Source organism: Podarcis tiliguerta (assembly GCF_965153285.1).
Source record: "Podarcis tiliguerta genome assembly, chromosome: 9".
NCBI classification, from domain to species: domain Eukaryota; kingdom Metazoa; phylum Chordata; class Lepidosauria; order Squamata; family Lacertidae; genus Podarcis; species Podarcis tiliguerta.
Window position 1 is genome coordinate 59,726,101 of NC_139542.1, and position 16,562 is coordinate 59,742,662.

General features: G+C 43.3%; 1 protein-coding gene across 1 annotated transcript in view; it reads right to left on the reverse strand.

Annotated features, from left to right (window-relative positions):
• Nucleotides 1–12,916, reverse strand: part of PGM2 (phosphoglucomutase 2) — a 30,927-nt gene extending 18,011 nt beyond the window's left edge. Inside the window, exons 1-3 of the mRNA XM_083458242.1 lie at nt 12,722–12,916; nt 4,200–4,367; nt 1,025–1,131 (exon numbers count right to left, since the gene is read on the reverse strand). Of these exons, the coding sequence (XP_083314368.1) occupies nt 1,025–1,131; nt 4,200–4,367; nt 12,722–12,796 (350 nt within the window). The 5' untranslated portion in view covers nt 12,797–12,916. The remainder of the gene's footprint in view (nt 1–1,024; nt 1,132–4,199; nt 4,368–12,721) is intronic.
• Between the last annotated feature and the right edge of the window lie 3,646 nt (nt 12,917–16,562).

Genomic DNA, 16,562 nt, shown 5'->3' on the forward strand with positions numbered 1-16,562 from the left:
TGATGTGCTTTCGAACTGCTAGGTTGGCAGGAGCAGGGACCGAGCAACGGGAGCTCACCCCGTCACAGGGACTCGAACTGCCGACCTTCTGATCGGAAAGTCCTAGGCTCTGTGGTTTAACCCACAGCGCCACCCGCGTCCCTTAAAATGCATCTAGTATGGAGATAAAGTCTCTGGGAGTGACAGAAAAAGTATGATGTTAACATATGAAGAGGACCAAGCCCTGGCCATTAAAGCCAACCAATCTGGTTGTGTAGCCAGGGCTTTTAAAAGTTAAGTACCACTATAAGTTGTTCCTCAGTTCCGAAAGGAAACCAGGCTCACCCCCTAGTTGCCAGGCAAGCACTGCTTTTTCTCCACAACATAATGAAATAAAGGAGGGATCTCTGGCAGCCAGGGGGCAGCAGAGTACAGCAGAGCAGTTTGTGGAACAAACACCTTCTAGGTTTTCAGTGCAGTACAGTACACTTCTTGTATGTATTTCATAAAATTTATATGCTGCTTGATTGAGGATTTTTCTACAATGCAGTTTACAAAAAGATATAAAACAATAAAATCATCACTAAAAAATACAACTGCAAATCAAAACATAAAGGAAGTTAAAACAACCGCAATAGAATAGACTAAAACAACTTCCCATAAATCTTACATACTCTTAAGTGTCCTTACTTGGGAGATACATCCCAATAAAATAGACCTCACTCCTTAGCAAGCGTGCCTCAAATTACAGCTTTAATTCCTTTCATTGTATTATTCTTTGCCCCAGTTACCTAAAGAAGAAAGATACTCGACTGGAGCGGCCAGACCCATCAAATTTTAATGTCTTCATTGTTTTAATAGTGATATTTTTTTAGAAAAGATGGGATTTTAAAAAATCAATCAATCAATCTTATCAGCTCATCATGGCACAGACTTTCCCTTAAGTTTAAGTCAAGAAATAAGTTCATTCTGAGTGGGCACCTTCTCCATTTATGGCAAATCAAGCATGTCATGAACAAACCATTGTAGCAGTTGCTAAGAATACCTTTTGCTGCTACCGCCACTTGGGGGATGAGCGCGAGCGTCGTAGCCAATCACAACGCCTCTTTTCTTCAGGTCACTGAAGCTCTTTTCGAGGTACCTACAGAATCCCTAGAAACGAAAGCATACAAAGCGCCAGCAGTTTTGAAAGTCCGTCATATAACTTTGCACATCTTCTACAGAACAAAGGAAGAGGAAGCTATTGCTTGCAAAGTGAAGAAGTTGCGACGTCTTGAAATGAATATATTACGGGGCTCGTGGTGAAGAACCTTGCCTGGAGGGCAGAAGAGTGGAGGCAGAAACAACTTGGTGAGCTTTCACCTTCCACCCATGTTCCAAAAAATATGTCTCCTCTCCCCCGCAAGTGGCTTTTAAAGCCAGTGGCGTAGCGTGGGTTGTTAGCACCCGGGGCAAGGCAAGTAATTTGCGCCCCCTAACCCGGGGCAAGGCAAGTAATTTGCGCCCCCCCCCGCACTGTCCCTCCCCCAGATAGTCCCTCGCTCTCTCTCCGCACCGCACCGCACGCCTGGCACCCTCCCCTCCACAGTGGGCGGCGACCCGGCGGCTCGGATCGGATTCGCACAGCCAGCACTGCAGTGAGAGTGAGTGAGTGAGCCAGGTAGGGGCAGAGAGCTGCGAGTGCGAGCGCCCCCCCCCAGATGTTGCGCCCAGTACGGCCGGCCCCCCCTGCACCCCCACGCTACGCCACTGTTTAAAGCATCATCTTGGGGACAAAAATCTAAGAATGAAAAGTGGTATCTGAAAGACGAACCAACATGCAAATCCACTTTTCTACAAAGCATACCTTTTCCCAAAAAGAAATGCTGTTAACAAGGAAGAGCCTTTTGATCAGGTAAGATAAAGGGATTGAAAACCTCAGGTCATACTTAAGGAAATACCTACTACAGTAACTTTGCATTTTACCAACCTAATCCCAGTATCTACTGCCTCTGCAAGTAAGGTGCTAACAGTATGGTGTGCTGGAGCAGGGTGGCCAATGCAATGTTATAAGCAGGGTGGGAAAAAAATCAATGATTTTTTAAAAAAAAATACTGGATTTTTAAAATTTAAATTGGATTTTTAAAATAAAACGCTTTGGGAGGAAAAATATTTCTAAAGATAGTTTTCTATTTAAGTTACATTATAGTCCAAAGGCTATTTATCAGGAAATAAGAATTTGTTTTAAGTTTTTCATGTGTGTTAAAACTCAGTCTAAGTTTTTTTTTTAAAATCATTTAACCACATCAGTTAACAAACATGAATACATATGCTATAATGTTATTGTTTCAGTTAAATAAATTGTTTAAAATGTTATTAAGGAAATGATTATTTTTCTCCTTCCAATAAAGTACAGCAGAAAAGTTGTCCAAGTATAAACAGTTAACTTATTAAACCTCACAATAATTTCATAATTACCTGTCTGTGTATTTCTAATAGTATAACCACATCAGTAATTTTTGATATAACTGTAAAACTACTCTGAGAATTTATTATTCCAAAAATGAAACCTTCATCTGGTTGTAAATATTAAGATTATATCAGCATGAATGAGTCTTTCTGTAAAAAAAAAAAAGATTTAAATCACTGACTAGTGATTTAAATCATGATTTAAATCGATTTGATTTACGGTAAATCAAATCCACCCTGGCTATAAGCCATGATTTTGTGCAAGCATTGCAGAGTTATTCTTTTCATACTGCACACATGTGCCAATGTAAATGACCGTGGTGCAAGTTATGTGCTCTCTTATATACACAACACGAAAGGGGAATTGTGTTCTTATTACAGAATCCTGAATGAGCAGAGCTGAGCAATACTTGTCTGTGCTAATCAGGTGATTGGGGGGGGGGGGCAAGATTTATGCCTGAAAATCTGGGAAGAGCGGGATGTTGATCTTAGTCTGCTGTGAGGCTGCACTTAAGTTGGGAAGGATTGCCCCATGCTGGCTCCCAGTTGCTGCAAAAATGACTCTAAGGCAGCTGTGCCATCTTTTTGTATGCATGATAAACATGAAACACTTGAACCATCAGTGCCCATGTGAAGACCAGCTGGTGGAAACCCTTACACATACGGTTCTTAATTGTAAACTATATGCTGATCTCCATCAGCAATTTCTAGATCTACTCTGTATCCCCAAATGGAAACCAGAGTTGGTTTTTCTATTTTCTATTACTGGGGAATGAGATCAGGAGCTCACCAAGTTAGTGGCTGAATATCTCTATTTGGTTTTTTGTCGTCGAAATACACTGCAGATGTCTGATCTCCCTGGAGACCTAGAGATGTGAGGATAGACCGCTCTGCTTCCTTTCTTTTAGCAAATGTTTTGTGCCACTGGGGAAGTGGTAATTCTGTATTGTTTTTTTTAATGTTTGTTTGTGATGCCAATAAAGGGTTTGATGATGATGATGATGACGACTGCATGTAAATTGCTGCCATGTTTGTTGAATGGTTTTCTGGTCATCTGAGAAGAGCAACATAGCTGGGCTGTGGGACTTTGCCTGTCTGTGGCACAAATAATGCAAACAGCTTGTGCAATCTCCTAGTTAGTGCTCCGCCTGGATATTTATTCAGGTCGATTTAGTGATCTGCTATCTTACAATCCTTGCAGCAATGTGGCAATTGCATATGCCTTGCAACACTCTGATTGTATTTTTCTGTGCTTACGCTTCAACACATATCTCACTCACATTCAATCCAGACTTGATGTTATTTCAAAAATTTATAAGCCACCTTCAGGAAAAACCCTCCCAAATCGGAAGATTTAGCCTCCAAATAGTGGAGAAACTATTTCTAAAAGCTCGTTTTAATCTTGCAAACTGAACAGGTGTTTCAGTGGGAAATGATGGCCATTTTGAGATGCAGTTTAATTTCTCTAAAGCTTTGGTGTGATTTTTTTTTTTTAAACAGCCAATCATTACAAATAGTTGCAGAGACATTAATGGTATGCTTACCCATTAAAGAAAAGCATGATTAAGCCACTGAAATGGTTTAAATTATTTGAGTCTCAACATATTGTAATTATTACAAACTTTGGGTACAAACCAGAGAAAGTTTGATGGGCTTGACTTATTGATAATGAGAGAGGCACTCAACTTTCTGTCAATTACAACCATTCTTTGAAAAACAGGCAAACAGTACTTTTAAAGAAAAATAAAGACCTGTTTGTTTAAATCTGGTACCTGAGTAGTTTGAATAATAGTCAAATCATTCATCCGAGATGTTCCTGTTCCCATGGGTGCTCGGAGGCCGGCAGTCCCAAATTCCATCCGTGAACCAAAACATTTTCTGAGTTCTTCTGTGCTCTGATTTGCAAGCAGATACTTTACATTGTCTCTGGTTTTGGAATTCTGTAAAGGAAAAAGATTTCACCAGGGTTTAATTTTGAGCCCAGAATTTAGGGCACCTTTTATGGAAAACCATACCTACTTTGCCAATTTTTTTGAGGGAAGCAAGTCTTATATTGGAAAGAGTGTAACTGCAAGACTTCCATTATTCTAGGGAATCCAATTCAGAGAAATTCAGAGGTTCCTTGAAAGCTTATCAGACGTTTGTCCATGAAGGGTCTGTAAGGGAGTAGCTTTCCTAAAAGTCAAGTTTCTGGCCATCACAAATAATGACATTTCCTTACAAAATGCAGCTGAAGGAGACACTCTCAGTTCAACACCCAACAACCCAGGCCAGGACCCGGGGCCATTTATTGTTGGCATCTGTCTGTCTCGAGAGACGATAAAGTGCGCCTCACGGGGTGAAGTCAAACTGCCCAGTATAACTTAAGGAGCGTCTCCACCCCCATCATTCTGCCCGGACACTGAGGTCCAGCGCCGAGGGCCTTCTGGCAGTTCCCTCCCTGCGAGAAGCGAAGTTACAGGGAAGCAGGCAGAGGGCCTTCTCGGTAGTGGCGCCCTCCCATCAGATGTCAAAGAAATAAACAACTATATGACATTTAGAAGACATCTGAAGGCAGCCCTGTTTAGGGAAGCTTTTAATATTTGATGAATTATTGTATTTTAATATTTTGTTGGAAGCCGCCCAGAGTGGCTGGGGAAACCCAGCCAGATGGGTGGGGTATAAATAATATATTATTATTATTATTCTGCATTGGCACCACCAAAGTGACCTACCATGGTTCACAAGCCTGGGCAGTGTGTATGGGGCCCCTGAGCTGCCCAGACAACAAGAACCCCCTCTTGGCCTTGTGGTCCAAAGGAAAACCGAATCATTTCTTCTAAAAACAGGAGTAGTGGCGGTGTAGGATAGGAGCCACACTATGCCTTCTGGTATACTTTTCACAGCGCTGGAAGGCCCCAAACTTCATAAGCAACTCGAGCAAATGCCCATAGCCACAATTACAGTCCTCAAATAGTGACTGAATGCAAAACTACCATTATCTCATTTAACCCTAATGGATGCCTGACAGCTTAATGGCGTTGCCTATTTTTAGATGGCCGCGAGATTCTTTTTCATATCACAATACAGACATGTTGCTCCACATGTTATTACGGCATTTACAAAGTGCCTTGTTATGTCCAGCACTTGCCTAACAACTAAAGGCAGCTCTAGAGAAGCAATACAGGAAAGCAGTCATGTGCTCAAACCTGTTGCCGAGTTAGGCAACTCACTTCACAGAAGTATTTACAGTACCGAGCTGAAACATTCAGACAATACAGAGACTGTTTGCCCAAATCCAGCTGGTTTTTGTTTTAAAGAGGGGGATGCAAACCACAAGAAGATTCGTTGTCACTAATTGTTCCTCAAGACCAGAATCACACAGCAATTATCTTATAGGAAGCCACATGGAGCATATTAGAGCTCTTGAAATACTGAGCATCTTCACATTTGGCCTTGTGTGCCGAATGTAAAGATTACAGCTGACGACTGCAGCTTCAAAGAAAGTTGGCCCCAAGACTTTGTGCTGGAAATGTTCTGCAGTAAAAATCTGAACCATTCTGCTCTTCAGCCCCCCAAAAGGCTCCTAGACCAGCTCACAAGCATCGACCATAAGACAGTCTTTGCCCTCTGGCTTCCAATCCAAAAGGCAAAATGGAAAGGGGAGTGTTTTGTTTGCTTTTTTTGCTTTGTAAAGCCACCTTGGAAGGATTGGCATCCTGGTAGGAGGAATAAATATAACTGAAATGCATGCATGCAGAAATCAAGACAGCAGCTAAAACTCAGATTATTCCACACTTGCTAGGCAAAGAGGTGCTTAATAACAATGATACTTGCAGCTTGATCTAACATTCAGTCACTCACTCTCCTACTTAGCAGTCAGTTGAAATGCTTTGGGCACCCAAAGCACTTCACTCGGGGAGAATCTCCTACCACATGATTTGCCACGGATTGTCAGTGGCTCCATCTGCACTATACATTTAAAGCAGCATTGCATCACTTTATAAGCAGCCCTGGCTTTCCTCAAAGAATCCCGGGAACTATAGGGTGCTGTTAGGAGACCCCTATTGGCTTCATGCAGCTACACTTCCCAGAGTGCCCTGGGAAGAAGTGTTAGACCACTCTGAAAATTGAAGCTCTCCTAACAACTCTCAGCATCTTTAACTAACTACACTTCCCAGAATGCTTTGGGGGAAGCCATGACGGTTTACAGTGGTAGGATACTGCTCTAAGTGTGAACTGAAGCCCTGCTAACAGCACCAAGCTTGGCATTCACTAGAATCAGGGTCTTTCCAGCAGCGGACCCACAAGAAGCTCATTAAACCTTGAATCTTGCTTTCATCTACATTCAGACCATGGCTCTCTGTTCCACAAAACATATTCCTATTCCTTTTTAGACTGCTACTTTTGGCATTAAAATTTTGTAAAATAAACAGATCACCTGCTGTCATATCCAGGTTCAGCTTTGAGGTTAAATTTGAACTAAAGGCTTCCAAAGTCTCGCCCTTTTATCACTAAACTACAAATTGCACAGAGGCATATTAAAAACATGGAAATGCAGTAAACCCATTGAAGGCAATAGGACTGCAATCAGTCACTCCTTGCCTCGGGATTAATAGGGATGGAAGTCGGCAGTACTGTAGCTTTTTTTGTTGGTCAATGAGAAAGCAGACGTTGCTACCATTAGTATTGCTGTTTATAAATATCATAGGTTGTTTTTTTTTACCAAAGTAACTCCAAGGGATTTGCAGTAAAAACAAGCAAGCAAACAGATGCATTAAAACTGGGGATAAAGAAAATAAAAGTCTAAATGGTAGTTCTATTTTTTAAAAGCTACATTAAAACATTCTACCCACTCCCAGAAAACATGGGTAATTATCAATCAATCAATCAAGTTTATTACGGCCATGGGCCCATACAGAAAAAACATAAATAACAGCTTGTGGACGTGGGGAAAGAAAAGAAAGAAAGAAAAAAAAAAAAAGAATAGAAATAAACAGCCGCTAAAACGCCCCTATAACAATAAAATACTGTAAGATGGAATGGCATCCTACACCTTAATTAGCTTGTAGTGCTCCTTGGCGTCGCTTTTGGGTAAGGACCGCGGCCAGGAACCTAGCCACTTTCAGGGTCGTATGGGTGTCCTTATCCTGCAAGATTTGGGCAAGGTGGAATGTTGGAGGGGTACCCACTAGTTTCTGAATGATTGATCCCAGCAAATTTGCCCGTAGCACATTAAACAAGGGGCAAGAGAACATAATGTGCTGGAGCGACTCCGGCGTCACCTTATCACATTCGCACATGGCGGGGACTTGGCCCTTTGAGAATCTATGTCTCAGGACATTGGAGGGAAAAACGTTAAACCTCGCTTTGGTGAATGGGTAATTAAAAGCTTGGCCAAAAATAAAGAAATTGTGCTGATGACTGATTCCTAAAGATATGTAATGATGGTGCCAAGCATGCCATAAGATGGAGCCACCAGTGAAAAGGTCCATTCTTGTGTTGCCACCTTTCAGGCATCCTGTGGATTCTGGTTTAAATCAGGATTAATATTACCATACTTGTAATGCATAACAAAGTCCAGAAATTACGAAACCTATGAACTTGAACTTGCCCAAATGGTTCTAGCACACTGTTCATCCAAGGATTCAGGTATCTGTATGCGTAATAGCTTGCCAGGTGGATCCTCGTTTTGTAACAGTAAATATAGTACTCTTCTGCTTATCAGGAGGGTGATCTTAGTTGAACTTTACTTTAGGTTTTGTAACCATCTTCTGATATTTAACCAAGGTTACATTCCTCAAGCCACTTTCTCAACAAAGTACTATTTCAGAAGCAACAGGGTCTGGTGATTGGTGCATAACTGCCTCCGAATGTGGGTTTTTTATGCTTAAAACTGCTTTCAGTACATATAAATATTATACCAATTTAGAACGGGATTGCTCATCAAATATTATGATCCAAAACTCATAACACAACCAGTTTCTTTCACAGTGTACTGTACCCACCAACTTTAACCACCTAGAGGATCAAAAATAAATCATTGAATAATGTCTGGAATTTTAAGATAACATAAACTGTTACAAAGCAGAATTGTAAGAAATGTACTGCAAGGTATTTCAACTATCTGGGGAAGCAAAAGCTATTTATGTAAGACAGTTACAAAGTTTAAATAAATACACATATAGCTAAAAATCTCTCCGAAGTAAAGCAAAAACAAAAAAACTGGAATAAGAAATTAAACAGCCACTGAAATTGTGCCACCCTATTGAAATACAAGGAATGCTGAATGATTCTGCTACTAACACACAAAAAGCCTCTATTCTAGATAGTTCTAAAATTTAATTTTGATACTCAAGTCACATGTTTTTGTGGAGTACAGTACGTACTGTATGTAACCCATTCAAAAATAGAACACAGACATAATAAGATGATTTGGGCAGTGGATGTTGGGTCACTATCACCTTTGTCTTCATTGCTGATACACTGGGCATTGGTAGAAAGGAAACACGGTGTTCATAAGGGTAAATGCTTGAAGGCACTATGGTTAGCAATGTTTAAATCATGTTCTATTTAGTAGGTGAGTAGCCAAAGGCCATCCAGCCTCTGCTTAAAACCGTTCAAGGAAGGAGAGCGCACACCCTCCTGAGGGAGTCCATTCCACTGTCGAACAGCCCTTACCATCAGAGTCTTCTTCCTGATGTTTAGGAGGAATCTCATTTCTTGTCATTTGAAACCATTATTGGTTCAGTTCTTACACTCTAAAGCAGGGGGAAAACAAGTTTGCTCCATTCCACCATGTGGCAGGCCTCTAGTTATTTGAAGATGGCTATTATATCATAGGGACGCAGGTGGCGCTGTGTGTAAAAGCCTCAGCGCCTAGGGCTTGCCGATCGAAAGGTCGGCGGTTCAAATCCCCGCGGCGGGGTGCGCTCCCGTTGTTCGGTCCCAGCGCCTGCCAACCTAGCAGTTCGAAAGCACTCTCAGGTGCAAGTAGATAAATAGGGACTGCTTACTAGCGGGAAGGTAAACGGTGTTTCCGTGTGCAGCTCTGGCTTGCCAGAGCAGCGATGTCACGCTGGCCACGTGACCCGGAAGTGTCTCCGGACAGCGCTGGCCCCCGGCCTCTTGAGATGGGCGCACAACCCTAGAGTCTGTCAAGACTGGCCCAAACGGGCAGGGGTACCTTTACCTTTATTATATCATAGTTCTTGCAGTGCAAGGAACCTTCCTTGGAGATTTTGAAGCAGAGGTTGGATGGCCATCTGTCATGGATGTTTTAGTGGAGAGTCCTGCAGTGCAAGGGATTGGACTAGATGACCCTCAGGGTCCCTTCGAACTCTACAATTATACGATTCTAACAAATCAGATTTATCCCTGCAGTGCAGGGGGCTGGACTGGACGCAGCGTTTGAAACTCCCATTGTTCTAGGCGCATTTTGAGACCGGTAATTTCATTTGCATAAGCAATTCCTGAGCTTGGAACTGCAGAATGGAAGGAAAGGACAGCCTTTTTCTGCCTCCCCATTTCCACCCACTCTCTGAGGACTGGAGAAGGGACCCTCAGAAGAATATTAGGGGGGTGGGCAGGGGAAGTATGGCTTTGTTGTTTGCAGTCTTCAGATGAGATCTAGACCATGTGAAAAATGAACATAATATTTAAGCTGAAGTTCATTCATTTTCAGCTTTGTATTCTTGTTACAAAAAAGTGCGCCTAGACATTCCGTTGTTGTGCTTAAGGTGCCATTATCTCCTAGCTTTCATATCTGTTTCTAACACTGACTAAATGACCCTTGGGGTCTCTTCCAGTTCTACCATTTTATGCTCTCTTACTGGAAATCCTGCTCCTGTGGCTTCCGGTTGCCTTAATGGCACAGCTCCCACGACAGCGGAGACCACTGGCGAAGCAATAAACAAAGATGAAAGAGGGTAATTATCTTTGTAAACTCCCCCCAGGGCCCAGGAGGAGTAAGCTACACTGGTGGATAGTCTTGGTACCTGGCTTTCGCTCATACATGGATGTGAGAGGCAGGGAGACGATTGGGTGCAAAGCAATTCACCTCTCGGTAACCCCTCCAATGCCGCCATTAAGAGCAGCAGTACTTCTGTTCATGAAAAGATTCATTAGGATTAATGCAGAGACACATGTTGGTAATGATGGGACAAGACTAAGGACTGCTGAACTGAAACAGTTACAAGGTCGCACAGATTTAAATTGGAAAGATGACTCCATCTGAGACAAAAAAGACGGTATGTGTTTGTGGGGGGGAGCCAATCGCTTCATTATGAATCCTTTGTTACATAAATGACTCAGCAACCCCCGCCCTCCCCCCCAAGAATGCCTGGGAATGCTAAAAGTTTTGTTCTTTAAAGCAAATGAAGGAGATGGGAGCACAGATATATATCATAATGACAAACGGGACTGTGTGAGAAAAAAATAATGTTTGGAATAATTATAAAAAGGGGTTGGAGCCTCTGCAGAGTTAATTATTTTACTTGCTCCCTCATTGAGGGGAGGAAGGACTGGACTTTGAAGACTTGCCGGGGCACCAGATCAATCTTCTACAAATAATTATAATTAATTGTTTCAACTGGACATGGAGGCGAGAACTTGGAGGCCTGCCAGGGCTTTGGCAGGACTTTGGGTGACTCCTTGTTTGAAATTGAAAGTGTAATTTTACAACTGCATCAGAAGAGTTGGGAGCAAAGAGAGAGACCTCTCCAGAGTAACTCCGAGGCAACAAAGGAGATCAGGAATAATTAATATGGACATAATATTTGATAAAGAAATATCTGATGGAAATTAAAACCTCACACAGGAAGAAGAAAGGAGAACTATATTACAAATTACTGTATGTGTTAATGTGAATTGAAGTTAATCATTGTAGCTGTGGTATAAGGGATTTTATCAAGAATGGATTGTATTTGGTTTGAGCAATAGTCTGAAGGCAGAATGAAAGGGAATCAGACCCTGAAGTATAGCACGTGGGAAGCCATACAGAATTTATAATTGGCTATGTAATTGATTTTTAAGATTTTTAAGCATCTTATAAAGCAGAGACATCACCTTGGCAACAAAGGTCCGTATAGTTAAAGCTATGGTTTTCCCCGTAGTGATGTATGGAAGTTAGAGCTGGACCATAAAGAAGGCTGATCGCCAAAGAATTGATGCTTTTGAATTATGGTGCTGGAGGAGACTCTTGAGAGTCCCATAGACTGCAAGAAGATCAAACCTATCCATTCTGAAGGAAATCAGCCCTGAGTACTCACTGGAAGGACAGATCCTGAAGCTGAGGCTCCAATACTTTGGCCACCTCATGAGAAGAGAAGACTCCCTGGAAAAGACCCTGATGTTGGGAAAGATGGAGGGCACAAGGAGAAGGGGACGACAGAGGACGAGATGGTTGGACAGTGTTCTCGCAGCTACCAGCATGAGTTTGGCCAAACTGTGGGAGGCAGTGGAAGACAGGAGTGCCTGGCATGCTCTGCTCCATGGGGTCACGAAGAGTCGGACACAACTAAACAACAACAACAAAATGTAACTGATTTGTATATGAATTGGTATTGTTATATGGTATTAATATAATTTGGTGCATATTGGATTTTTGGAATTTAAAAGTAATAAAAACCATTATTATTACAGTATTTTTTAAAAAGAAGAAGAAGAGTTTGGATTTGATATCCCGCTTTATCACTACCCAAAGGAGTCTCAAAGCAGCTAACATTCTCCTTTCCCTTCCTCCCCCACAACAAACACTCTGTGAGGTGAGTGGGGCTGAGAGACTTCAGAGAAGTGTGACTGGCCCAAGGTCACCCAGCAGCTGCATGTGGAGGAGCGGAGACGCGAACCAGGTTCCCCAGATTACGAGACTACCGCTCTTAACCACTACACCACACTGGCTCAAGGAAATCCTGTTCCTGCTGTCACCGACTCCCTAGCCAGCCCCCACAGGACTAAATGCACAATAATAATGCTAATAGCCACCCTTCTTGGGTAAGGAATGGCCAGGCAGCTTAGGCAACATGCTTCTGAAAAGCTCCCCGAGGTCCCCCAGAGACGTTGCTTATGGCTACTTGCACATTCATTCCTGCAGCGCTGGATGACCACGGGGGTTCCCTTCCAACCCCACCATTCTGTGATTCGAACGCGCCGCCTTCATTGCCTCAGCGCGAGGGGGTTGGGCTGGATGACCCCGCGGTGTCCCTTCCCCACTCCCCAGTTCTCTCATCTCCGACAGGCGCCCACTATACAAGCTCCTGGTCGGCCTCCCTCTTCCCCACACGCCCGGCTCCTTCCTCCCCTCCTTCTCCCGCACCTTGTCCCACAGCAGCCAGTCGGAAGCCGCTAACTGGATCCGCTGGTCTTCCAAGCCCTCCGCCATCGTCGCCATTCTCTCCCCTCAGCGCCGCCGCTCCGTCCCCTCAGAACGCCTCAGCAGCCTCTTCCCCGGTTCCGGAGGCGCAGCAACGCGCCCAAGGCCGGGAATCTCCGCCTCCCGAAGGCGGGCGCGGCCTCATTGGATGGGCCGGCCGCTCGGGTTAACCCTTCCCCGGCTTCCCTAGCGAGCGACGGAGGTGGGAGAGTAGGCGCTTCCCACGTGAGAACGCCGAGCGTTCAGGAACTCCTTGACTATTGGTGACAACGGCAGCTGGCGCCTTCGCTGAGGTGGCTCAGTCGGTAGAGCGTGGAGACGCTTAATAGCAGGATCATGGGTTCGAGCCCCACGTTGGGGAAAATGATTCCTGGATTCGATGGCTCTGTTAGTCCCTTCCGAAAGCGTCTGTTTAAATTCGTTAGGATAATCGCTCTGGATAGTCAGTGGTTTGGAGTGTGGGGCTGATATCGCCAAGGTTGCAGGTTCGATCCCTGTTGAGCCAGTAGATGATGCTTCGGTCCTTTCTAATTACCGGTACGTTTTTGTGGTTTTGATCTTTTTCATGTTTTCAGTTATGGCTAGAAAGATGATGGTTTATCGGTAAAACTTTGTAACCAGCTTTTGAGTTTTGTTCTGTTTAATTATTTTATAACACACATGAAATTTATTTTACACACACACACACACATACATATATATATATATGAAATAAATACATTTTTATTTATTTTCTTTATCAGATTTATATGCCACCCTTCCTCATAAAATCCCAGGGCAGTTCACAGATTGAATTCTTTAGTCTGGTCTATTATGGTTTTAGCTTTCTTTATGTTTTAAATCATGGCTGTAAATTTTTAAAGGGATGCTTGTATTACCTATTTTGCAAACAAGATTTTTTTAGTTACAGGTAGGTAGCCCTGTTGGTCTGCCGTAGTCGAAACAAAATAAGAAAAAATTCCTTCCAGTAGCACCTTAGAGACCAACTGAGTTTGTGATTGGTATGAGCTTTCGTGTGCATGCACACTTCTTCAGATACCACACAAAAAGCTCACAAAAACTCATACCAATAACAAACTTAGTTGGTCTCTAAGGTGCTACTGGAAGGATTCCCCCCCCCCCCCCCGACTATGGCAGACCAACACTGCTACCAACCTGTAACTAGAACTATGGAAGGCACCACATTGAGCCACGTGAAATGGAAGGGTTTTTTTGTTTTACAAGCGAGCAGTATTTAATTTTAATGAAATAACTAAACAAATGAGCACAGATCGTTCAAGTCTATGTTTCCTGGGCCTGATTTGGCTGTGACCACCGAAGTGGTTTATCTATTGTTTATTTATTTTAAATTCTTTTTTATTCAATTTTGCATTATACATATAAATCCAAACATTAATCATAATCGTCAACATTTAGGATTCCCTGAACCCTTAGACTTCCCTCCAGTCCTCCATGGTTTCCATTATCAGGCATTTTCTACTTCATCATGTATTTTCTCTATTTTTCTTAAAATAATTCATTATTACCTTAGATTTTAATACATTACAAGTATTACTCTAATCCTGCCAAAGTTTTTAGTTGTTTACAGTGTTCTCTTAAGTAAATTGTAATCCCCCCCCCCCATTCCTTATTAAAGTTTCTATATTCCTGGTTTCTGATTTTCCCGGTCATTTTCGCCATTTTGGCGTAGTCCAGTGTTTCCCAACCTTGGGCCTCCAGCTGTTTTCGAACTACAATTCCCATCATCCCTGACCACTGGTCTTGCTAGCTGAGGATTATGGGAGTTGTAGTCCAAAAACAGCTGGAGGCCCAAGGTTGGGAAATGCTGGCGTAGTCCATCATCGGTTTATCCATTACTTAATTAATTAAGTTGTCTATTGCTTTATCTTGCCCAGGGCGATCCAAAGCAATTTCTAACCAACCAAACAAAAAAAGCAAAATAAAAACTTCTGTTCCTTCATGTTCTGGTTAAAGATCTGTGTGGTGCTAAAACGCCACATGATGGAGTCTTCTGCCATACACGTGATCTTGTAGAGATGGATGAGTGAATATCTTTTTCAGCCATGGACTTAACAAAAGAACGTACCTCCATACTTTGCAATATTACACAATATTAAACTAGGCCAGGCCATTCTGCCAAAGGCTAGGAGGAGGTGGATGAAACAGAGAGAATGCTATTGGCAAATAAGTATGAGGAAATCAGCAAAGGAAATTCCCAGATAAAATGACTTGCAGGTAGGCAGTGCTCAGATGCTTTCGGAAATTAGGTTAATGGATGAGCACAGACGTGCTATTTAGGGAGGGCAAGTAAGCAGTCCTCCCATCTTTTAAATCACATGTGGCGATTTAAGCACCGGTCTGATGACTCAGGGTAGCCTCAGAGGTGCCCTGTATCTTGCCCACAGGGTCCTACAGACCTTGAGTGGCAGGTCTCTGGCAATGCCCCTCAGCCCTATAAGGTGCCTAAGGGTGCTCACCACAACTCATTATTTACCTGTCAAGCTTCTTGCACTTTCTTGCACGTTCTGCCTGGACACTGAGGTCCAGCACCGAGGGCCTTCTGGCAGTACCCTTGCTGCGAGAAGCCAAATTACAGGGAACCAGGCAGAGGGCCTTCTCGGTAGTGGCGCCCGCCCTGTGGAATGCCCTCCCACCAGATGTCAAAGAGAAAAATAACTACCAAACTTTTAGAAGACATCTGAAGGCAGCCCTGTTTAGGGAAGCTTTTAATGTTTAAGAGGTTATTGTATTTGAGTGTTTTGTTGGAAGCCGCCCAGAGTAGCTGGGGAAACCCAGCCAGATGGGCGGGGTATAAATAATAAATTTATTATTATTATTATTATTATTATTATTATTATTATTATTACTACTTCCTGCTAAAAGTGACTAGGCAACTGATTTAACAGCTGACCTCAACTCAATAACAAAACACCAAAATTTATACTGGACCCCAAGGCAGCTGGCAAAACCTGCACTGGATCTAAGGGGGGGGGGGGGCTGGTGCTGAGATTCCAAAGAACTGGAATAATGGGTGGAAACGGCTTAAATATCCATGCCCCTTCCCATGTTGTCCTGGCACCCCAAGCAGCTAAGGCAAGCATAGGCAAACTCGGCCCTCCAGATGTTTTGGGACTACAACTCCCATCATCCCTAGCTAACAGGACCAGTGGTCAGGGATGATGGGAGTTGTAGTCCCAAAATATCTGGAGGGCCAGGTTTGCCTATCCCTGAGCTAAGGCCTTCTGCCCCTTCACCCTCCCAGAATTCAAAAGCTGCTTCTGTTCTGTGCCAAAGCCCGGGCTTAGAATCTGACCAACGTCTCCTATCATGTTGTCTGCATGTAGAAATGTTCTTTCCCTTGTTTCTCCTTTGTTCTCCAGTTTGGAATACTGCCTGGGAACAGGAAAGAGAACCATCTACCTCAACAGCTGTAAACGCTAACTCACCGCCGATGTGTTCCTCTCATGTTGGACCGAAGGGAATCGGTTATTCTGGAGCACGGACTGGACACAGAGAGGCAAAACCAATTCAGATTTCAAGCAGAGTTTATTTGGTTCGCATATGCAAAGCAAATGGTACAGCGCAACACGCAAAGCTGTCAACCGTCCCTTATTTGGCAGGAAATTCCCTTAACCCAGCGCCGTGACCCACTGCTGTCCCTTATTGATGATGTCCTTTTAATTTCCCGGGTTTCAAAGGAAGCAGCTCCTCTCCCTCCCTCCCTGCCGGCCAGGGAGGCTCCAACTGTGTTGCTTGGCTGCGTTGCTCACCCAATAAGGAGTCT